We start from the raw sequence: 23,484 nt of genomic DNA, 5'->3' as shown, positions 1-23,484 counted from the left end.
GCCCCTCTTTGTGGGGAGGCCCCAGAGCCTCCTTGCCCCAGTGCCAGCCCTTGCCCCAGCGCCAGCCCTTGCCCCAGCGCCAACCCCATGGAGCCTCGGCCGCGGCCAGCCTGCGGGCCGACTCCGGCCCGACCCGGACACCCCACCACTCACATTGCTTCAAGAGCTCCAGACACAAAGCCATGAGGGCCGGATGGGGGCCAGAGACCCAGCAAAGACAGAAAAAGGGAGAGGGAGAGACACGGGAGCAGAGAGAAGGGGAGACAAGGGGCAGGAGCAAAGAAAGCAAGGGGGACCAAGGGCCCCGGACAAAGGAGCAGGCTCAAAGGGGTAGCTTCAGTGCCAAAGACAGAGTGGTGAGACCACCGACACAGATGTGGGGGCGCAGAGCGGCAGGGAGAGCAAAGTAGGGGACCCCGATCCAAAGAAAATGAGGATGCTCGGAATCCTGAGAGAACAAGGAGAGACAGCGACGGGGGACAAGCCAAGGGAAGGCAGAGAGGGGTTCTGAAGTCAGGGAGCTGGGGAGATACTGGGGGTCCCAAGGAGAGAGATCCCAAGGGACCTAGGAGGTCCCAGCGGATATGGGGGACACCGAGAAGAGGGAAAACCCCGAGGGAATGGGGGCTCAGAGGAGGCAAGACCCCAGGGATTTGGGGGTACTGACTGAAAGGAGGACTCCCAAAGGATGTGTGGGAAGCTCAGGGGGCGTCCTGGGGGAGAGTGGAGGGTGTTCTGAAGGAGGGACACCCGAAGAACGGGGCACCCAGAAAGGGAGGCTCTAAGGGATGCGAGGAGCGCTCTGAGGGGACCCGAATCGGAGAGCGAGGGAGGGGCTGTAAGGGAGCGCGAGGGCAGAGACAAAGAGACAGAGAGCCGGGGAGAGACAAAGCGGGCTGAGCGGGGACACGGGCCAGAGGGCTGGCTGCCGGACAGGAGGACGGAAGCGCAGGCGGGCGGGCGGACGGACGGACAGACGGGGAGGAGGGCAGGGCAGGGCAGGGCCGGGCCGGGCGGGGGCGGCGCCCGTCTCCTCGCGGGGCCGCGGCTGCTCCGGGCGGCGCTGGGTGGGCCCCGGGCGTCCGGGCTGAGGAGGCGGCGGCGACGACGTGGACCGGACAGACGGACGGAGTGACGAACGGACTGGCGGCTGCTGCGGCCAGCGGCGGGAACTCACCCTCCTCCCTCACGCGGCCCGGCCCGAGGCTCCGGTTTTGTACGCCCGAGGGGCGGGGCCTCCGGGTTAAAGCCCCTCGCCTGCCCCGCCCCGCCCCGCCCCCCGCGTCAGCCGCGCGCGCGCGCGCCGCCCGGGACTCCCAGGCCAGGCGGGGGCGCGCACAGCCCGCTCGGCACGTGATTTGGCGTTCGCGCGGCCTGGCAGCTGCGCAGGCGCGCAGGCCGCTCAGTCCAGCCCACTCCCAGGCCGACCTGCTCCGGAAGGGAGCTCGCGCCTACGTCGGCACGCGCATGCCCGCGCACCGGGGACTCCGCCCCTCGAGCTATCGCGCCAAACCGGTTCCAGCTGGAATGCGACGCATGCTCCGTGCGGGAGGCGGGCCGGCCTGGAGGTGGCATCGGTTCTCTCCCCGACACCTCACTGTAACGCGGGAAACTGAGGCTCAGAGGAAGGAGCCTGAGGTGGCTTTCTACCCCCCGCACAGTCAGATTAGCCTTCAGATCTCATAGACTGTACATCCTAGGTGTTTCTGGACCCTTGGACGACTTGCTCTTTCAGCCTCGCTCAACGTTCCTTTCCTCCTCGGTAAAATAAAACAATAGCGCACCCATGGTGTCTTGGAGAGCCAAGCGCCTAGCCCGAGCCGGCTGGGCGGTAGGCGCCGCCTTCGCGCCTCCTCCTCGATTTCCCAGTGCCCTGCTTCTCCCCCGCCAATCCCGTCTCCTCACTCGATCCTGGTCCTGTCGCTCTTTTGCGGGCCTCATCTCTCCAGACCCCACCAGCAGTTAGGTCTGCCATCCACAGACCCAACTCCTGTCTTGCTGCGTGACCTAGGCAAGTCTCTTCCCTTCTCTCTGCATCTGTTTTCCCAAAAATAAAATTGAGAAAAGAATCTTCGATATCTCAGAGGTTTGTTGCGAGGGCTGAAAAAGATGATACAGTGTTTCCAATACAACTGTCATGATTTTTGGCATTAAGGTATAAAAATAACAAAAGCCACGGAGGCTTACTGGCCATTTTGATGCCAGGCACTGGGCTAAGCACTTTGAAAGTACCTGTGGTAGTTTCCTTCATCCTACTCACTGTCACTATGCTACATCTGTGCCATTCACTTAATGTTTATCTTTAAATTGATTTACTTAGCAAAAATCAGGGTAAATTCGTCACGGACACTGACAACTCAAGGCAGCACAGGAAGAGATTTCATTATCTCATTTTCCTCTCCCAAATTCAGTAATACATTCCCTGTGTTACCTTGGACAAGTTCCTTTCCCTCTCTGTGACTCACTAGCCCATCTGCTCCCTAGAGAGAAACTACCAAGGCAGGATTTCTCAAAGTGGGAACCTAGGTTGACCCTTTGAATCAAGGTCACTGGGAGCATTGATTAAATGCAAATTCCCAGGGCAGAACTCAGGCGAGCTCAGAGTTTGTATTTTACCAAGTTTAAGATCCCTGGGCTAGGGGATTTCAGCCATTCCTTCTGATGGTGATGTCTTAGGTTCTCCTAAAACATTTGTAGAGCACCTACTGTGTACTAGGTCCTTGTCCTAACAGTCCCTAGTTTGGCTGGAATTCCTGCAAAGCAGAGTTGGCTGGACCCTCGCCTGAAGTGTCAGGTAGGCAGGACTTAGCCCTCCTGATTCCCAGCCTGGGCATAGGGGCTCCTAAGTCTTTCCCAGCCTTCCTGTCCTAGATGGCCAGAATTGGAAATTAGGGGAGTGAGGGCTCCCCACTCTACCCGGCTGCAAAACAATCCTTTATTGTCACCCCTTTAGCTGTTCTCCTTTCCTCCCACCCTTCATCCAATCCAGCGAGGGTTTCTGTCAGCTGTACATTCAGAACACCTCCCAGATGAAGCGAGTTATCACCACCACCCTCACCACCACCCTCACCACCACCCTGGGTAAGCCACCATCACCCCGGCATGACTGCCTCACCCACTTTTTGCCCCTCAGTCAAGGCTCTACACAGCAGGCTGAGTGTTACTTTTAAGATGTAAATCGGGTCATGTCACTCCTCTGCTCCAAATGCCTCAGTGGTTCCCCTTCTCACAGCCAAAGCCAAAGTCCTTTCCATGGCCTGTGGCCAGGCCTAACCCTCCCCTGCCCCTCCTCTGACCTCTTCTCTCACCACCGGCTCTCTCTCCTCGATTGCTCTGCCCCAGCCACACTGTCCCCTGCTGGTCCTTCAACACACCAGGCACCCTCCTGCCTCAGAGCCTTTGCACCTGCCTGGAGTACTTCTAGCACCACTCATTCCCTCACTTCCTTCAGGTCTTTGCTTAAAGTTTTTTTCTCAATGAGTTCTCCCCTAGTTACCCTGTTGAGACCTCAACACCCATCTCCTTGCTCTGCCAGCACTCCCAGTACCCCGTATCTTGTGCTACTTTCCAATAAACCACACACATATTTGTGTTTATTGCTTTGTCTGCCCCCTTTCCCTCCCAATAGAATGTGCTGTCCATGAAGGCAGGGGTTTCTGTTTTGTTCTCTAATGCATCCTTGGTGTCTACAGCACAGTCTGGCCCATAGTAGTTGATCAATAAACATCTATTGATGAAAGGACTGCCTGATTGCAAGGCTCGTATCCTTAGCCACCATGCTGCAGGGCCTCCAAGGTTCTATGTAAGTACTTTAGTCCCTCCTCCTTTGGAGTGACTTCTCCACCCCCGTACACTGTAAGGAATACCTGTCTTGTCCAAGAGTCTCAATCCTCAGGGTAAAGTTCTGCCCACCAGTCCTTCAGTCCTGGTCACTTTTTCCCCCAGAAGGCTCAGTGGATCTTCCTAAAAATGAGGCTTAGAAGAGTGACAGTCTGTGCACTTAGCACACAGTAGGCACTCAATTAACCAGGAATATCTTGGTCCAAGGGCTTGGGGAAGTCCCGGGGAGTAAGCCTGCCTTCTGCACAGTCCCCTCTGCGGAGAGGTGCCCACTTCAGCAGTGTGAAATTTGGGCTCCTCATGACTCACTCTGAGAAGGCCTCCTGGATCCTGCCATTACTCTCTGACTCTGTGGCCCCTGCCCGTTCCTTACTGTCCCTTGCCTGAACCATTGCACCAGCCTCTAATCCATCCTGACCATGTTATGTTGTCATATGTTGTTTCTCCCTGAAACTCCTGCAACCATACCATACCTCTTTACCTGGGCCTTGGATAGCTGACACACACACAAGACAGAGGAGAACTCAAGGTTTTGAAGTCAGGCACACCCAGGTAGGATACAACTCCTTGACTTACTAGCTGGGTGACCTTGAGCTTGACACTATCTTCTCTAAGTTGCAGTTTCTTTGTGAAATATCTGCAAATGTGTATATGCCTGTTTGTGCATATATTGGGTTAACTGGGTTAAATCAGGAATAGCAGATGTGTGTAAAGATCCTGGCCACAGCAGACATCACTAATCAATGGTAGCACACTTCTCTGCTTAACTAAATCTCAGTCCTGAGCTCCAGAGAGCAGAGATCACACATGAGTTGTCTATTTGCAATTTTTGGACATGATGGTCTTTGAGGTTCCTCTTAGCCTTGACACTGTGGGGACTAGATGGGCTGAGTTGACAGGAGCCTGCAGTGTAATAAACAGAGATTGGGGAGGGCTGGGACTGGGTGTGTAGGCTTGGGGGACAAGGTTGACTGGAGGGTTGATTGCTTACTGGAATTTTGTCAGCCTCTTTTCTTGTGTATTTGGGGGCAGAAGGGAGTGAATCAGAGAAGAAACTGGGAATGTTCTGGGAGATGGAAGTGGGGACAAAGAAGGGAGGGCAGAGCAGCCAGTGACTTGGATGGTCACATATGGGAGGTGCTTGGGGGGTCTCCAAACCCAAGCCTGGCAATATGGATGGAGAATTTGAGGCCCAGGGAGGGGCAGGGACCCCCTCAGAGTGACACAGCAGAGCTGAAACTAGAACTTAGGGTCCCTGAGTAAGGAGCAAGGGTGTTTCCTGGTCCAGAACCTATCCCAACTCAGCCCAGAGCCTCAAGTATTGCCAGAGAGTGACCCCAAGTATGTGTACGTGTGTGTGTGTGTGTGTGTGTGTGTGTGTGTACATGCGCACACACGTACACATGTGCAGGTACTGAGAACGCAGTTGGCAGGAGCAGGGGTGCCGCCCAGCAGCCCACTACCAACATGCTTGCCAAGGCCCCTGGTGATGTCCCAGCCTCCTGTGTGATTCAGAGGGAGTGGGAGAGACACAGAAACGGAGGACGGGGGAGGGCCAGAAACTGAGAGGGAAGGAAGGGAGAGAGGGCGGGGGGAGAGAAACAGAGGACTGAAGGAGACAGACAGAAGGCAGAGATGGTAGGGGAGAGAGAGAGGGAGAGGAAGGGGAAGGGAAGCTGGAAGAAAGGAAGGAAGGTTGGGGGAACAAGCACTAAGGGAAGGAGCATGAGGGAGGCTTTTCTCTGTCCTTCCTTCCTCTCTTTCTCAGAGGTGTAGAGAGAGGAGAGGCAGGATCAGGGCGGACTGAGGGGTGATGGCACCACCATGTCCCCTCTCAGGTAACTCCTTTGGCTGGGGAGGGGCACATATGCACAGCCAGGCTGCTGCTTCCCCCACCATCCCAGCTGGAGCTGACCCCGCCTGCCAGTCACCTGCCACAGCTATTTCTGGAATGTGGAATCTGGGTCAGAAAGGGGGCGGGAGGGGGAGTGGCAGTAGCAGCACTGGCATCTGGGAAGCTGGCCAGCTCTGAGTGGGTGGGCAACTCCATGCCCTGCCAGGCTCTAGCTTCATCAACAACCACCCCTCGCCCGCATCTCTCCACCCGCCTCCATGTGGCTGAGTGCATATGTGCCCATGTGAGAGGGACAAAGAGCTTTCATGCCCCTCAGCAACTTGGGGGCTCAGAATAGCCCTCGGTTGGGGGTGGGGTGGGGGCAGGACCCTGCTGCTCACTCCTTGGAGACAGATACTGAGGAAGAGGAGGGCCTTCTGAGCAGGGGTGACCCCTACAGGAAGACAGTGGCTGAATGAGGGTGTGCCTGTGTGTGTTGGTGTGTGTTCGTGTGGAGGGAGGTGCTTATGGGCAGGATGGCCATGTATGGTTACACAGGTTTTACACTGATTAAGGATGCCACATACAAGGGGGGTGCCGTTTACAACATAGATATGATCAAATTATGTAATTATTATGACAAATTTCTGGCAAATGGAAGTAAAAGAACTTCTTCTAATAAAAACTGTCCATCATGACAAGTTTTCAGCAGATAACTCTTATGTGTCCTAAGGGGGAGTGCCCTTTCGTAATTCAGCACAAAGTATCATATGGACCAGCTGCAGCTTTGGCCATGGAATGGAAAATCTGGTGGCTTTAGTTTTCCCGGTGAGGTAGTTGAGTTCACCTGCTGATCGTGAGGGAATCAGAAGGCAGAGGAACAAGGAACAAGTATGTAGTGGTCATTGTGGAGATCTGGAGGGAGGGCTGACTGGGAAAACTTGGGAGGGTGAATGTTTTAGTGGCCCCAGTCTGCTAGAGGCCTGACTTCCTCACAGGTGTGTAGGTGACATGAGCCTTGAAGGAGACATACATGTATGTGAGTATGTGTGCTGATGAATGTCGATATTAAGTGTATATGTGTACACGTGAGAATACCAGTATGCATGTGTTTTTACATCTGATTTCACATCAGATATAGGTCTAAGAGTATGAGGCTTTATATATGCCTATAAGTAGGTGCATATGTGTACATGTTTGGGTAGATGTGAGACATTGTTACAAATACTTTCTTATCTATCTTGGTTTTGGCTAGAGCCCCCAAACTGAGTATAATCGGAGCCCCACATCTTTACGTTGAAAGCTGAATGCTGGCTAATCCATACAGGATGTGCTGGGGGGGCTGTGACTGATTGAATGATTGGCCCCAATTCTCAACCCCTCCCTGTACCCCGTACCCTTTGCTATACAACCACAGTTTCTCCTACAAAAGGTAGAATGTACTTCACTGGAACTTGGCTTTGGACTCATGTGACTTGTTTGACCAATAGGATGTAAGCAGATGTGACACAGAGATGTAACACAAAGAGAGACTTGAAATGTGCTCGCATAGTGAGATCTGCCCTCTTATACTTCTACCACCACCATGGGAAGAACATGCCCTGGCTAGGTCACTGATGCTGGGAGAACCCTTTAGTCCCAGGGGGAAGATGTAGGACATGTGGAGCAGAACCAGCTGATCTGCAAACTCATGAGTGAGAACAAATGCTTACTATTGTGTGCTACTGAAGTTATGTGCTTTGTTGCATAACATTGTTGTGATAACAGTTGACTGATACAGAAATTAGTACCAAGAGTGAGGTGTGATAGCAACAAAAACTGAAAATATATAGCATTGGCTCTGGGACCAAGTGGTGAGTCAACTGTTACAGGAAGTTTGAAAAACGGTGACCTGTATTATGTAGAAATAAAACTCTTGGTAAAACTGTTGTCTATGGCAACTTGAAGAGAGCAAATGGATTTGGGCAAGACAGATTCCAGGCAAAATGCTGAAAGCAAGAGCTGGCTCCTTCTGGCTGCATTTGATAAATACTTATAAGAAAGAGAGGCACTCATAAAAGAAATAGCCAATCTGTAGGGACTGTTTAGAGGAAACAGAGAAATCCCAGAATTTGCTGAGTTGAAAAATAAATTCGTCAACTCTAGCCTCTCCAGCCAGTAAATCATTCTCAAATTAAGATAAAGCCTGGGGACAAAGATCAAACCAAGGTCATAGGCAGTTAAGATATAGCATGGGGACCAGACCAAATCAAGTGTGTGGTTATAATACCTCTTATTAATTCTCTAAAAATAGTAAGGTACCATCTAGGAGATGCCCTCAGCTGGTCAAAAGAACTCACAGAAAGCTTAAGGGCTTGGTCCCACAGAAGACTGATATACCCAAAGTAATTAAATCGAGAGAGAGAGGCATGACTGAAAATAATTGTGGGTATGTGGCATTCGGCACATGGAGTTACATGGAAACAATACATAGAAAACCCATAAGGTGTTTGAGGTAGGTGCATGGGTAACACTGATTATCTTAGGTTAAGGGGATTAAGACCATTCTAGAGGTAAAAAGACATCTACCCCTGTGTCTTTCTTCAGGGAGGAATCAGGCTAAGAAAGGTGTTCAACTGCTCAAAAGTCACATTCTCCAATGTTGTTTTTAGAAGTGGCCCAAAATGCTGACAGACAAGGAAGGGCTTTCAGAGAGCAGAGCCAAGAGCTGTGAAGGACAATGGACTGGAGAATCAACCCCACGGAGTAGAACTTGGGCCTAATCAAGGAATATTCCTTATGCCAGAGTATTTGCCCAATATTTGCCAAGAAGGACTGTAGAATTGCCATGAATTAATAATCTCTGAATCCCCATTCTCCCCTTTTCTGAACAGGAGTGCGAACTGCAGTTATCCTGTCCCTGTTTCATCAGGTATGCTGTGTGGGAGGGAGAGCTGGGCTACACGGCAGATGACTTATTTTTTAGATCACAGGTTGATCAATCAAGAGGAGCCACATCCAGACCTGATACAGAGGATCTTGAGGCCATGCTTGGATGAGACTTTTGGGGGTCTTGGGGATAAGTGTTTTCCATGTGGAGGGACGTGAATAAATGTGGCCAAGAGAATGGACTATGGTAGATTGAATTATTGATGCTGATTCTTCACCCCTTCCTGTATCTACACCCTTTGTCATATAAATACAGGTTTTGTACACAAAGGTGAGAGGGTACTTCTCCATCCCTTGTCTTTGAGCTCAGTTACATGACTTGCATCGGCCAATAGGATGTTAGCAGATATTATACACGCAGGGGCCTTGAGATGTGCTTATGTAGTTAGTTAGGCTTGCTCTCTTGTCTTCTGCCATCACCATGAGGAGAATATGTCCTGGCTAGGCCACTGATCCCAGGAGGACCCTTTGGTCCCAGGAGGAGGATGAAACACACGTGGAGTAGAGCTGTCCTAGCTGACACACTTGGGAGCAAGAAATAAGTGTTAATTGTTATATTACACCAATTTTGTGGTTGCTTATTAAGCAGCATTATTGTAGCAAGAGCTGACCAATTCAGGGACCCAAACAGTCGTGGGACATGTAGCCCAACACCTCTCTTCACACATTCATGAATGATTGGGGTTGGGGAAACTGGTGACTTAGGATTTATAGGAAGAGAATTGCTGGGGGTGTTATAGGTCCCTCCCGGCCCACCTCATACTTAGAGAACTTCTCATGGGTGTGAGGATATGGAGGATGTGACCTTTACCCATGGGACTGTAGTCGAATGCCTGGGAGAGCATGGCAGGGCTCCCCTGGATTTGGAGGCTGTAGAACCTTGGCCTCAACTCCTGCCTGGAGACCTCTAAAGTGGAGATGCTGGTAGGGCTCCCCATGACAGCAGGTCTAGTAGGAAGGCTGTAGCAGACCAGTCCATTCTTTCAGAGTTCCCCAAGGCAAAGGCCCTCATTTTCAAATGGGTTAAGTGATCACCGAGGGAGAAAGTAGAACTGGAGTCATCTTCAGAAGATTCTGCCCAAGATGCCTGGCTAGCAAGGCCAGGTCCCCTAGTGAAAAAGATGCTGAGTGGGGAGGAGGGGGACATATGATAGATGGAGAAGCTGAGAGAAATAAGATGATTGGGTCAAAGGGGGATTGCCCATGTCAGGAAAGAAGGCACCAGGAGGGCCCTGTAGGGTAAAAGGAGGCCAGCATGCAACATCAGTCATACAGACAGCCCCAATGTGAGATGATGCTTGCCCTAACTACCTTCCCTTTTTACCTGGAGGAACCAGAAACAGCCATTGGTGGACAAGGAACAGAGAAAACAGTGACCACCATACGTAGCTCTGCACTGTGGGCTTCCCAGTCAGGCCCCAGCTGTGGGTTCATGAAATTTGAGGTGGACAAGACTGAACTTTTGAAATTAGACCAGACTGGACTCTTAATACCTGAAAACAAGACTGTTCCTTAAATTCTAAAAGTGACTGGAAAAGCTCAGGGATCTGCCCCAAATATCACCCAGGAGCAGGGCAGGAAGACCAGAGAGGGTTCGAAAGGCAATAAATAATGAGACAGTCTTTCTTATTCTGTTCCCTGCAAAGATCAGTTCATAAGTTACCTGTGTATAGAATACCTATGGGATTCAAGTTCATTTGTCAACTGAGCACTTGAAGCAGTTGTCTCTCTTCCTACAACTCTCCAACCTCAACTGCCTTTGATTGTCTGGAAACTGGGTCAAGGCTGAGAACCAGTAATAACAGCTACCAATTTTCAATCTCCTACCATGCGCAAGGCCATGCCTAAACACTTTCTATGCACAGTCTTATTTCATCTCCCCAAGAGCTCTCTGGGGTCTGACTTGTGCCCTCAATTTATAGATGGGAAACTGAGGCTCAGGGAGGAGAACTACCTAGCCAGAGTAAGCTCAAAGCTCTTTCTACTAAACCAGAAATCATTTTATGTTTTTCCTTGGTCTTTATTCTCTATTATTTCATGGCTTGTTCAGTGACACAGGGTCTCTTTTTCTCTGATCACGCATGGGTTATCATCAGAGGATTTAGAACAAGAATTAGGAAGAATAGGTTATCCCTGATTGTGAATGTAAGAAAAACCTGCAGAATCATCCCTTTGAGAGGGTTCAATGCAGGTCTCATCCTCTGACTGCAGGCTCGGCCTTCCCTGTAGGTTCTTATCCTCCCTATAGGTTTGCCTACCTGAACTAATCCCTACAGGTAGGTAGGTTGGGCTTCAGCAAGCCCTGCCTATGAGCCCGTGGCTGTTCTAAGCCAGGGAGCTGGAAAGTCAGGGACAAGCAAGTATCCCGCAAGCTCTAGCCCTCTCTAACACCATCCCCCTTCCCAACCCCCCAGTGGTGGTATCTGCTTCTGCCCGTTTGAACTCCAGTTCACAAGTTGGTCAGAAGTTCAGCCCCAAGCCCTCTTGTTTTTGCTCCCAACCATCTCTCCAATGCTGGCCAGCATGCTATGGATTCCTCCCTGGCATTCCCCCTGCAAGCAGAGAAAACACAACCTTCCCCCATTATGGTACTCACTTGGAAGCGTGCGACTGTTACTGAGGCTGCTGGTGCTGGGTGGTGGAGAGAGGGACTGCAGGGAGACACTGTCCTCCTCTTGTGAGCAGCCTGCCTGGATGGCACGCAGGTAGCTGTGGCTGCGGGAGCGGAAATAGCTGGGCAGCGGCAAGTCCAGCGCCTCGGCCGCTGTTGACTCCGCTTCGCTGCAGGCCGACTCACAAGCCACCTCGTACTGGTCGCTCAGATCTGCCTCCCGTACCTGTCCAGGCAAAGGCAGGCATCAGGGGCCAGCTTCGCTCATCCTGGTTGGCTCAGCTGCAGGGCTGGACAGTCTTTGAGGCCCTCCCTCAGCCCCACCCCTCCTCCCTTCCCACTCAGGATATGGGATGGGCAAATGGAGCCCTTAAGAAATGAACAGCCCCACTTAACTCTCTGTGCCCCAATTTTCCCATATCTACAATGCAGAGAAAGTTGGAATATTAGCTTTGGAAGTTGGAATACTAGCAGGATGTTAACTACATTGTATCTTGTGTGTCCACATTGATCGACTGATAGCTTTTAAGAATTCACCATGAAAGAAATCTATAATGAATTAGTAATGTCTGTCCTGAATGTTGGCGTGGGGGTGGGAGTAGGTATGCTGGATAATTACCATTTTATGGTCCAATCCCTTCATTTTATAAGCAAGAAGCCAAGGGCCAGTGAGGGGAAGACATTTGCCAGGGAGGGGATGGGGGTGCCCAGTGAGGAAGTGGCAGGACCAATACTCCAAATGTGTATTTAAGGAGGGTTAATCTAGCTCTAGTGTACAGAATGGGTGTTGGGGAGGGGATCTGGAATGTAGGAAGAGGCCAGAGAAGAAGCTGATGTGATAGTCTGGTGAGAGAAGATAAGACTGGAATGAGGGTAGTGGCAGCAAGGATTGATTATTGATGTCTGCCATGGGCAGTATGGAGAACTGTGACATGTATACTATTTACCATCTTGCTTCTAGTTCAACCTCATCTAGATGGTCCCTAAGTGTCCCTCCAGAGATGACCGTCTAAAATCCTGCAAATCTGAAGCTGGGGGTGTGAGCATAGAGGGGCCTCACCTATACACACTCTCCAAGAGTTCTAGAAGGGCTATCTGACCCACATCTCAGGCCATGTCAGTAACCGGGAACCAGAGTATAAGCTGGGGAGTAAGCTGGCCAAAGATGAGCAGTAGGTGGAGGTCGTGAAGGGAGCTGTGCTAGAGGGGAAGGAACACAAGTCAACTGAACACTGTGTGGAGGAAAAGATGGATCTAGGCCTAGGGCCAGCTCTGCCCCTGACCCAGCCGTGTGACCTCAGGCCATCATTATCCTCTCTGGGCCAGTTTTTCCTCATCTACATGAAATGGAATGCCTGTGTACTCGTCCGAGACTGCATCAGGTAAAACGACTAGATTGATCATCACCCAGTTTGGAGGGTTTTTAGTAAGGTCTAAATCTGTGCCGTCCAATATAGTAACCACTAGCCATGTGTGGCTGTTTAGATTTAAATTAATTAAATTTAAATAAAGTTCGTAGTCACACTGACCACATTTCACTTACTTAAGAACCGTAAGTGACTGGTGGCTACCTTAGTGAACAATGTAGATTATAGAACATTTCTATCATTGTAGAAAGTTCTATTGGACAGTGCTAAGTTAAAATATAAGCCATGTGGCATACCCAAAATTCACTTGGAGGGGGTATTAAAGATATTGCTTTCCTCCAGAGCTGAAACGTGAAGTATGCTGAGAGACCTTTGTGATTGCCAAGGGCAACAAGGACTTGCTTTAGGATTGCACAGTAACAGCACAGCCCTGGATCTGGACTGCCAGGGTTTCAATCCTAGGTCCATCAATTCCTCGCAATATGAACAAGGGCAAGTCACTTAATCTCTCTGTGCCTTGGTTTCCCCATCTGTAAAATGGGGTTAGTTATAGTCCTGATTTCATAGGGTTGTTGTCAAGATTATATGAGATAATTTTTTTTCATTTTCGTTTTTTTTGGGGGGAGCACAGCTGGCTGTTACAGGGATCCAAACCCTTGACCTTGGTGTCATAACACCGCACTCTAACCAACTGAGCTAACCAGATAGCCTTATGAGATAATTTACATCATGTGCTTAGTATAGTGTCCAGGAGAGTGAGCACCTCGTAGCCTGTTCCTATTAATACAGGCAGCTATGTGAAGTGAGCACATGGATTTGTGAGTGTTGGTGAAGATGCTCCTAGGCTGTGATTGGTGCTGCTGGTAAGTGTATCACTGAGGACTTACTGTGTGGGGGGCAATGCCCTGGGGCTTTGTATGCCAACATATCACATCCTTACCACATAGCTACTGAAGCTAGCGGAGGAACAGGTCACCTTACCCACCATGAACTCCCTAAAGACCCTCTTGAATAACGTGTTCAAAAGGAACACACAGTTTCTATGACACGGGGGAGAGAGACACATTAGGTATCCACGGTTAGAATCAGGAGATGTGGGCCCAGTCCTAGTTTTGCCCCTGTGGGATGTGTGGCCTTGGACAGTCCCTTGCCCACTCCTGGTTACAATGAGGGGTTGAGATCAGAGCACCTTTCCTGCCCCACTTTATGGTCTTGGGGCTGGAGCCTGGGGCCTGGGAGGGAGAAGAGGGCCACTTCCAGGGCAGGATGAGTGTGTATGGAAGGGTGTGCTCTGTGGGCAGCCAGACAGTGCCATGACTGGTACCACCTTCACCAACTTTTGTAAAGTTGAAAAGTCTCTGCATTCACTCCAACATCTTTTTTATTTTTATTTTTTTGGTGGCTGGCCGGCACCAAGATCTGAACCCTTAATCTTGATGTTATAACAGTGTGCTCTAACCAATGAACCAACTGGCCACCTCCCAACATCCTTAAAGGTGCTGCTAGAGTTCTAGGGGATATGGGGGCTGGGACCTGGAAGCTAATACCATCGGCCCCCAGCCCCCCACCTGTCCAAATAAAACAGTCTCCGCAGACCTGACCCAGGCTTTGGGGGATGAGGGGAGGGAAGAAGCCAGAAGACTTTTAGGGAACACCTCTCATTACCCCGGGGTTATTTTTTTTTTTTTTGCCACATCCATAGAAACTTTCTCATTCTTTCCCATTTTTGAGAGGAGGAAACTGAGGCACAGAGAAGTGAAGCGATAGGGGTAGGGAGTGGACGGTCAGGACATGAATGTGAGCATCAACTCCATCCTCATTGGGGTGGCTTTCCTGTGATGGCTCTGCTTGTACCTGCCCAAGCTGGGTGCTAGGACCACTCAGATGTCAGGCCAAAGACCCAGCCCTGGACTCTGAGATTGGGGTGCAAAAGGATGCCAAACATACTGACCTGCTGCTCATGGCCAAACAACTGGGGGATCAGGGAGGCCTGTCCAAAAATCTGCAGGAAAGAGAGTGTGAGGGTTACGGGAAGACCAGGTCTGGGGTAGGGTATTCAGGCTCAGATGCAAGAGAACTTGAGGCTGCCTGGTCTAACCTCCTCCCCAGACTAGCTGGGCCCAGCTGCTAGGAAGTTTCACTTGGCTCCCTCCGGAGATGGGAGGCTCACTCTTTCTGGAGCTGGGCATTACCAAAGACTTGTAATCTTCTGTTTACAAGTCCTCTTCGGGGTCATGGATGTTCTGTCTGCCCCCTCTCACCTGGGCAGGCAGCCCACCTGAACATAGAGATTAGGGATGGAGCCCAGAGATTTCTCTTCCGTAAGCTGGGACATCTCTGACTTTGGGGCCACAAATGTGGCTTGGGTCACTCAAGCTCCTAGGGGTGAGGGTTTGGGGGTTCAGAGCACCCTGGATTAGGATAAAGCTGGGGCTAGGAAGGAGGTGGTAGGTGAGACCTGCTGGGATCCTCAGCCCAGCTGACTCCATGAGCCTTTTTGGGTAGTCAAAGCGCAAATGTGTTCCAGGTGCCAAGGCCAGGTGGGGGATAGAGATGGGTTGTGTGAGAGAGACAGACAGACACAAAGAGAAACACAGAGATGGAGATGCACAGAAGAGAATCAGAAAAAAGTATGAGTGAGGGAAGATAGGATGGAGAGAGAAAAAGAGGCAGACACACACAAACAGGAAGACTGAGAGACCCAAGAATGTGGCAGAATGGGAGGGACACTGTCCATTCAGCAAACACCTACTGAGCATCTGCCCTGTGCCAGGTGTTGGGGACACTGCAGGGACCAAGACAGCAAAGTCCCCGCCTGCCGGGAGATCCCAGTCTTAAGAGGGAGACAAACATTAAGTAAACAAGCAAAACAATATATATAATTCCAGGTAGTGATAAGTTAAGCAGGGCACAGGAACAGTGTGTGTGGAGGGTGGGAACTACTTTGACAGTGGTCAGGGAAGATCTCTCTGAGGAGGTGACATTGAACCAAGACCTGAAACACAAGAAGCCAGCTGTACGAAGAACTGAGAGAAGGAAGCTCCTGGTAGAGGGAACAGCAAAGGCAGAAGCCCAAGGTAGGGATTAGGTGGTGCCGGTGTGAGGAGCAGAACAGAGGCCATGTGCTGCAGCACAGTGAGGGACAGAGCCGTGGGGGAGGCGGGGCCTGGGTCTTGCAGGGCTTCACAGCTGCAAGTAAGGACTCTGGCTTTCCCCTGGGGTGCATTGGGAGCCACGGGAGATTTGAAGCAGGGGTGTGGAGTGATCTGACTTATATCTTTTACAAGCTCCTTCTGGCCACCGAGGACAGATTGGAGGTGGCAGGCATGGAGGCCAGGACAGCCAATTGGGTGAGACTTGGTGGGGCCTGAATAAAGGTGGCAGGGGCAGAGGGTACTGTGGGCTGGGGTACTCTACCCCTCCCCACATCTGAGGTCTGCCTCCTGGGAGTATGGGAATGGCAGTGGTGGGGGTGGGGGCAGCTGGGGGGACTTGGCCAGGCATAACAGAGTGGCGAGGAGTCAGGGTCCCAAGGCCTTCTTGTCCTAAGTGGTCTACCAGCCCTGTATATACTGGGGCCAAGGTCTGTTCCTGCCCAGAAAGGAGGCTGGGTCTGCACCTGGCTGCCACACTGCCTAACTGGGCTACTACCAGCAAGTGTCTGCCTATTCTGGACCTCATCTCCCCATCCACACCACGGGCGGAGCCCTCAAGCCCTGGTTGCTTCTCCCTTTGCAAACCATAAAGTACTGTGCACATTGCAGGGGCTGGGGTCCAGGTCTGGACTGGACAGCCCCCAGATCCCTGCCCAGCTTTGCTTCCTCCTAGTTGCATGACCTCACCTCTCAGAGCCTCAGTTTCCTCATCTGTGGAATGGGTATATGGGTATATGCCACTCAGCAAGTGGGCACAGAGGTCCAGAGTAGAGAAGTAACTTGCCCGAGGTCACACAGCAAAATGATAATAATAACCATAAAGTTAGTTACCCTTTGCTGAGCACATCGTTCATTATCTCATTCATTCTTCACAACAACCCTCTGAAATAGGAATTATTACCCTCCTCCAGTAAACCAAGAAACTGAGGCTCAGGGAAGGGAGGTGACTTGTCCTGGGGTCATACTGTCAGTGACAAGACTGGGACTCAGACCCAGGTCTCCAGTTTCCTATGCTCATGGTTCTGAACCCAGTGAGAGATTACAAAGCCCAGAGCCCCTGCTAGCAGCCTGGGCTTACGGCAGTGGCATGGGCTTCCTCCCTCAGGGTCCTTGCCAGGAGGCCACGAGTGTCAGGCCCCACGACTTTGCTTTCCAGCCACAGGACAGTAGGTGGAGCAGAAAGACACACACAGGCAGCTTCAGGAACAAAGACCAAACAGAAGTGCAGCGCAGACATTTGGGGACCACTCAGCAAGGGCTGGGCCTAGACATCTGTCCTTCTTCTGGGGGGAACTGGGGCTCTCCCAGCCCACTGACCTCCCAGCCTGCCTGTCACCCTCACCTGGCTGATGCAGCTGGAGTCATTGAGGCTTTCGCTGACGGGATTGTAGTCCTCTTCCCAGCTTGGACACTTGGAAGGCAGTAGCACGTCCACTGAATCCAGGCGGTCCAGACTCCTAGTAGGGGGTGGGGAGCAGATGGGGCTCAGCCCACCCATTCATTGTTCAGCCTGGGAAACTGAGGCCCAGAAGGGAAAAGACTGGCTAAAGTCATCCAGTGGCAGAGGGAAAAATGGAAGTCAATGCCAGTCTGGGCAGTGTGGGGACCAATGAGCAAGGGGAGCACTCCAAGCTTTTGGAGGCCTTGACTTTCTGTGGGGCATGGGCAGCCCTTAACTGTCATACCCACTGCCGCCATAAGGTGGCAGCACAAGCTTGCATTTGACTGTTTTAATCCTGAGGCTGTCCCTGCCCAATTCTATAGCCCCCTTCTTCCCCTTATGCAAGTCTGGAGCAATTCCAGAGACTGGATAGAAAAGGTTGGTCAAGGCTCACAGCCTTGACATCTGCCATGATGTCCAGGTGACTTCTACCAGGTCCTCGAAGACTCACCACTTATCCCCATGGCACCAGCTTCTCAATCTTTCTCACATCTCCCTGACCCTGGGCCTCCCGCAATCCCTGTTCTGCGTAAAGCATCCAACAGCTCAGTCCCCTGACACAGAAGGGCTTGGATTAGAATCCACCTTCCTCCGGTGGGTGACCCTGGGCAAGTCACCAACCCTGCTTAAGTCTGTTTCCTCACCTGTAAAATGAGGAGGACACTACCTGCCTGCCGGGGCTGTGGTGAGGATTCAGTGATGCAGATCAAAGTGCACTGGGTCAGGCACAGTGGCCAGCAAGGCAAGTGCTAATAGACAGCAGCCATTACTATTACTATTATTGTTGATCCCCTCTCATTCAAGGCCTGTGACCCGTCCTGACCACCTCTCCCACTGTAAGGCCTGCTGGTCCTTCATAGAATTGTAGTATCTCAGGACCAGAAGGGGTCTTAGAGATTATCTAGCTCAGCCCCTTCACTTGAAGATGGGGAAACTAAGGCTCAGAGAGGGACAGACCTGGGACCGGCTGGTGGTGTCCCAAATCTCAACCTGGAGGGTCTGCCTTCTGCCCAGCCAGCTAGACTCCTGGCTGCTCTGAGTACCCTGTCCCCTCCCTGCCTCAGTGCCATTGTCACCCGACCCGCTCTCTTCCCCATGTCCCTGTCTTCCCAGGCTACCTCTTCTATGAAGCCGTGGCTTGTGCCCCCAGTAGTTGAAGAACTAGGAATAAGGCTGATCCCTCTAACTCTTCCAAGTCTTAAAGCAATAGGATGGGGCTCGAATGGTGGAATTCCAGGCAGGGTGTTGGGACAAGCGAAGGCTATTTCTCTTTGACTTCAGGATTCACCCCCCCCCCCCCCAGTTTTGCAGCTCACCACAGGGATCAGTTACAGGGGCAAGTGCAGAGGGAGCTCTGGCCTTTCCTGGGCAGTGCTGGTACTAGTGACAGGCTTACTAAAGGCAGGGTTCTCCTAACGGGAAGAAGAGAATCCCCTGGGGCAGTTCCCCTGTGGGAGTGGAACTCACCTGGGGATGTGCCTCCTGTGGGCAGGGTTTACCTGGACCAATCACCAGAGACAGGCTCTCATAATGGGCGGGGTTTACCAAAGGATGAGGCTCACCGTGGTCAGGACTTAACTGTGGGTGGGGCTCCAGGGGTGGTTCACCAAATGGCGGGGCTGTTCGGGTTCAACTCATCAGAGTGCAGGGCCAACCTAAGGACGAGGATCCCAGGGACGGAGCTAACCTGAGGGCAGGTTCACCTGGGGAGGCTGGATCATCATAGGAGCGAGTTCACCTGGATCTGAGGCTGAGGGGCAGGATTCATGTGTGGGGCTGGGCTCTACCGGAGTGTCCGAAGGCGAGGAAGGCAGGCTCCCAGGGCGGGGCATACCTGCGAGAGGCTCAGCCAGCGGACAAGGTTTGCATGCGAGCTGGGCTTAAAAGTGCTGAAAGAGGCTTTCCCAGAGGAGAGCGCACAGGTGGGCGGGGCTAGAGGAGGAGGGGCTAGCCTGGGGGCGGGGCTTCCGCGGCGCGGGGCTCACTGTAGGGGGCGGTCCTCTCGGGGAGGTGGGCCCACAGGTGGGCAGGGCTTGCCTGTGGGCGGGACCCTGTGGGCGGGGCTTCGCGCTCACCTGCGGGGGTTGCTCTGCTCTCCCAGGGACTGCTGCGTGGCCCTCAGGTAGCTCTGGCGCCGCGCCGCGGTCTTGGGTGAGGGCTTAGGACTGCCGCCGGACTCGTCGCTGTCCTCGTCGCCCATGGCCTTGATGTAGCTGCCGCTGCGCATGCGCCGGCACGGGATGGGGCCCTCGGCCGCGGCGTCCGCCTCGCGGGGGGACAGCAGCGCGGTGCTCCACTCGCCGCCACCGCCTCCGGGCACCTGGGGATGCGGGGCAGGACTCAGCGGGATTTGCGCCGAGGTGCAGACCGGCTTCGGGCTCATCAGCTGGAAAATGAGCCCGGGGCGAGAACCCCCAGCTCCAGGTCCTGAAGCCTCCTCGCTGCCCACCTCGGAGAGTTTGGCCTCTGTGCTGGGTTTACTGCCTTTGAAACCACCCAGCAGCACGGCAGAGCCCTGGGCTCGGAGGGATGGATACCAGGGATCCAGAACCGGCTCTGTCACAGCTTCACTGTATGGCCTTAAGCAAGTCCCTGCCCCTCTCCAGCCTCAGATTTCTCCATGGATGCCAGGCCGGGTTTGCCCCAGGCCCTCTGGTCACAATGGCCTCACCGCAGTCACCTTCACTGAGCACCCACAGTGTTCTCATCACTTCGCTTGTGCTGTCTCAGGGGATGGCTTATGATCCCTCTGCACACCACAGGCTAAGGCAGGGAAGTCACCTGCAGAGAGAGCACCTGGATCCAGGGACTGACTCTGGGACGGGGGTCAGAGGACCCAGGCACATCAGCATGGGGGATGGGTCCCAGAGCCAATCAACATTCTTTGTTCCCAAGGGTGGGGAAACCGAGGCACAGAGAGCAGAGGGGCTTGCCTGGGTGAGGCAGCCACATGGTGAGCTGGAAAAAGGGCTCAGTTTTTCCATCTGAACCTCAGGGGCCCCATCCATGGAATGGGGTTATGATAAAGGCAAGTGAGATCACAGCTGTCCGCCTGGTCCCCAGTAACCAAACTCATCTGTCCTTCCCCTCTGGAGCAGTGCACAGTCTACACTCCTTGGTTACCTAATTCACACTGCTATGTACACACAACGGCTGGTCACTTCGTGGTGAATTAATCCCACATCTCAGCACTTATGCACACCTCAGCCCAAGCACAGAATAAACACGCCTCGTCACATACACATATGTGAACAAGTACAGAGAAGCATGCCCTTCCTCTCCACACCCCTCAGCAAGTACCCAGAGTGGACCACACACCTCCCCAGGGATGCACACCAGCGGCCACCCCTCCACATGTGCATAACATGCACACGCGCATCTTTCCTCCCCACTACACACCCTCCTCACATCCACACCAGCAACCACTGCACTGTGGACACACATCTCAATATGTGCCCACCCTACAGTGTCCACGCCTCAACATACACAGAGTGTACCCCCTCTCCAGGCTGCACACTTCACCATGGATGCCAGGTCCACATGTTCCAGAGAACAGGGTACCAAGTCTTCATCACTTACCGATCATCACACCTACAAGGCACCACACCCTTCTCAATGCCTGTGTCCACCTCCCCCTGAGGGAAGGTCCCATCTGGGAATCCTATCCCAGGCCCTGCTTCAGTCTTCTCACTACCCCCACCCCCAGCTGATTGTCACTAGGGCCTGCGCATTCTACCTCCAAACCACTTGCTGGTCTGTCCGTACTATCGCCACTGTCCCTTGGGCACGGGGCTTTGTACATCCCTGCACAGAACCTGTTACTGACCACCCACTCACTCCTTGTCACCCAAGCAGGCAGCACAAGGCCCAGGGCCTGCAGGGACCCCCTCTCATGGTGTTCTTGAGGCATTTCCACATGCTCAAACCAAACTACACCATTTTGAGAGGAAGCCAGGAAACACCCTCCTTAGTGTTTCTAAACTAAGGAAGTAGATGAGAGCCACAAAAGCCCTACATGTATAAAATACTGCCTAGATTTCAATTTCTTGCTATTAAAAAAATAGTCGTTCCCCCATACTCACTGTCTCTGGACTTTTACAGAGGATAAGAACCTAGGGCTTCATCAGACCTTGAAGTTCTACTGGTTCAAAATGCATCTAAGGTGGGTTCCCAGGAGCTGGCCAGGCCTGTGCTTGCATACCCCTCGGGATGAGGTACTCACTACCTGCAGAGCAGCAGGCCCTCCCATCTGAAATTGGCTTCCTATAACCTCCATCCATGGCCTGGACTCTGTCCCCGGAAGCCATCCAGTTCACACCCTCCCCTTGAGAGCCCTTAGGAAATGTGCAGCAGCAGGACAACTCTGAGCTTTCTGCCACTTTCAAGCTGTGTGGACATGGCACATAATAAGTGTTAACTTTTGAAAGAAGAAGGCTCCTCCTCCAAACTGGATGAGGCCCTCTTGGGCTCCTGCAGCCCTGGGGGCAGGTCCCATCACACTCTGCCCACACTGACATAGCTATCTTTCTCCCCCAGCATCCTGATAATCAGGACTGTATCTTATTTATTTCTATCTCTGTTCACTTAATTGTCCATCTGTCCATCTACTCCTCCCTCTCTCACATTTCCTGAGCATTTCCTCCATGCCAGACCCTGTCCTGGACACATGACTGCATCAGATGTTGTCCCTGTCCTCAAGGAGCCACCAGTCTGATAGGGGTGGCAGGCAGGAGGCTGGCAGTTAGAATGCCACGCAATTTGTCCTGTGAGAGGGATGGGATGGCACAGCTTCCAGATTTGTCTTCTAAAGGGCAGGGACATACTTTAGTCCCTATTCAGAACTGGGTTCAGAAGGACCCTAATCAATATCTGCTGAGAGCATGACTAGTGGAAGGAATCCCTTATTAGCAAGGACCATCAGCCACCCATTCCTTAGCCAAGCAAAAGATGCCCAGGTGAAGTGACTTCCCAAGTGAATCTGTGGTACAGATGGACCTCAAAACTGGTGCCCCCCGCCACAACCTTCACTCCACCGTCACCCTGGAAGAGACCCACCTGCAGGTAATGGTAGGCTAGACCCTGGTGGCAGGATTTGGACTTTAGCAGGCTCTTATCCAAGGTGGCTGAGGTCTTCTGACAGACCTCGTGGGCGTGGCTGAGGGTCAGAGTGGACCAGGAGCCCCGTTTGACATAGTTGGTGTCAGTGCCCACTCCAAGGCTGGGGCAAGCAGCTGGGGGCACAGGCGGGGGTGGCGGGGCGGTCAGCTCGGTGGTGTTGTTCTTGGCAGCTTTCAGCATGTGCCCGCTGATGGTGTTGTAGGCATGCATGAAGTAGCGTGGCTGGGTGCGTTCCGCCTGGCGGCCGAGTGTCATCAAACCGGAGGCTGGGCCACTGCTGCGGAAGGCACCACCCTCACCATCCAAGTTGTCATCGGAGCTCCACCAGCCCGAGATGTTGGAGCGGCTGCGCCGTTTGGGCTCCCCGGCCTTGGCCCGCTCCTTGCTTTTGGCCCTGCGGCCCTTGCTGTCCTCCATGCCACCTTTCTTGCTGCCATTGCCACCGACCTTGCCTGCTGCGCCCTCCAGTGAGGGTGCCTTGGTGAAGAAGAGCCGCTGGACTGAGTGCACCAGGTGGCGGATGCGTCCGGGGCTCTCGCCACGGGCCTTGGCCTCCCCGCGGGGGAACTGGAGGGTGCTGAAGCCATCGCGGTGGATGGGCAGCTGCTTCTCAAACTGGTCCAGGAGGTTGGCAGGCAGCCGGTTGATCTTGGTAGCCTGGGCATGGCTGGGGAAGGGGCTCTCCTCTGGCACCTCGAAGTGGGAGTTGTAGTGGATGCGGGGAAAGGTGCTGCTGGGTGGCGGCAGCTGGTTGTTGAGCGGGAAGAGACCATCCCCGGCCAGAGCATTCTGCCCAGGGAAGCGGGCCTCGCGGGCGAAGGCCTCCGTAGGCGATAGCAGGTAGGGGTTGCGGTCAGGCCCTGCGAACAGTGGCTCATGTGGTGGGTCCAGGCTGTCAGAGAGGTGGCGGGGGCGGCTGTCACCGAGGCCTTTCATGATCCCGGCCCACAGGGCAGGGGCCGTGGCCCTAGTGGGGCGCCCGGGTCGCCTCTCCCGGGCAGCAGCTACCCTGCAGAGAGAAGACAGAGAGAGGTGAGCTGGATTTGGAGGGGACAGGTGCTGGGAAAGTCAGATCTCAGCAGGGGAGGATCTCTGGGCCGAGGACGGGAGTATAAATGGAGGCCTGTGTGATCGTTATATAAAGAAGAGTTACAACTTAAGCCAGACAAACAAAATATATTCCACTCTCC

General features: G+C 53.0%; 1 protein-coding gene across 5 annotated transcripts in view; it reads right to left on the bottom strand.

The window, feature by feature from the left end:
* Positions 1-23,230, bottom strand: part of DLGAP4 (DLG associated protein 4) — a 98,838-nt gene extending 75,608 nt beyond the window's left edge. For 2 of the 5 annotated variants that reach the window (XM_063089713.1, XM_063089695.1), the window contains exons 1-5: positions 22,232-23,230; positions 19,252-19,496; positions 17,078-17,192; positions 14,532-14,582; positions 11,199-11,439 (exon numbers count right to left, since the gene is read on the bottom strand). In XM_063089713.1, coding sequence (XP_062945783.1) covers positions 11,199-11,439; positions 14,532-14,582; positions 17,078-17,192; positions 19,252-19,496; positions 22,232-23,230 — 1,651 coding nt within the window. Of the gene's footprint in view, positions 1-153; positions 1,202-11,198; positions 11,440-14,531; positions 14,583-17,077; positions 17,193-19,251; positions 19,497-22,231 lie in introns of those variants that run through there. The other 3 variants (XM_063089723.1, XM_063089732.1, XM_063089704.1) reach the window with 2 other exon arrangements.
* Between the last annotated feature and the right edge of the window lie 254 nt (positions 23,231-23,484).

Source organism: Cynocephalus volans, chromosome 1 (genome assembly GCF_027409185.1).
Source record: "Cynocephalus volans isolate mCynVol1 chromosome 1, mCynVol1.pri, whole genome shotgun sequence".
Taxonomy (NCBI): domain Eukaryota; kingdom Metazoa; phylum Chordata; class Mammalia; order Dermoptera; family Cynocephalidae; genus Cynocephalus; species Cynocephalus volans.
The sequence above is the reverse complement of the archived record's forward strand: the minus strand, read 5'-3'. Positions and strand labels throughout refer to the sequence as shown.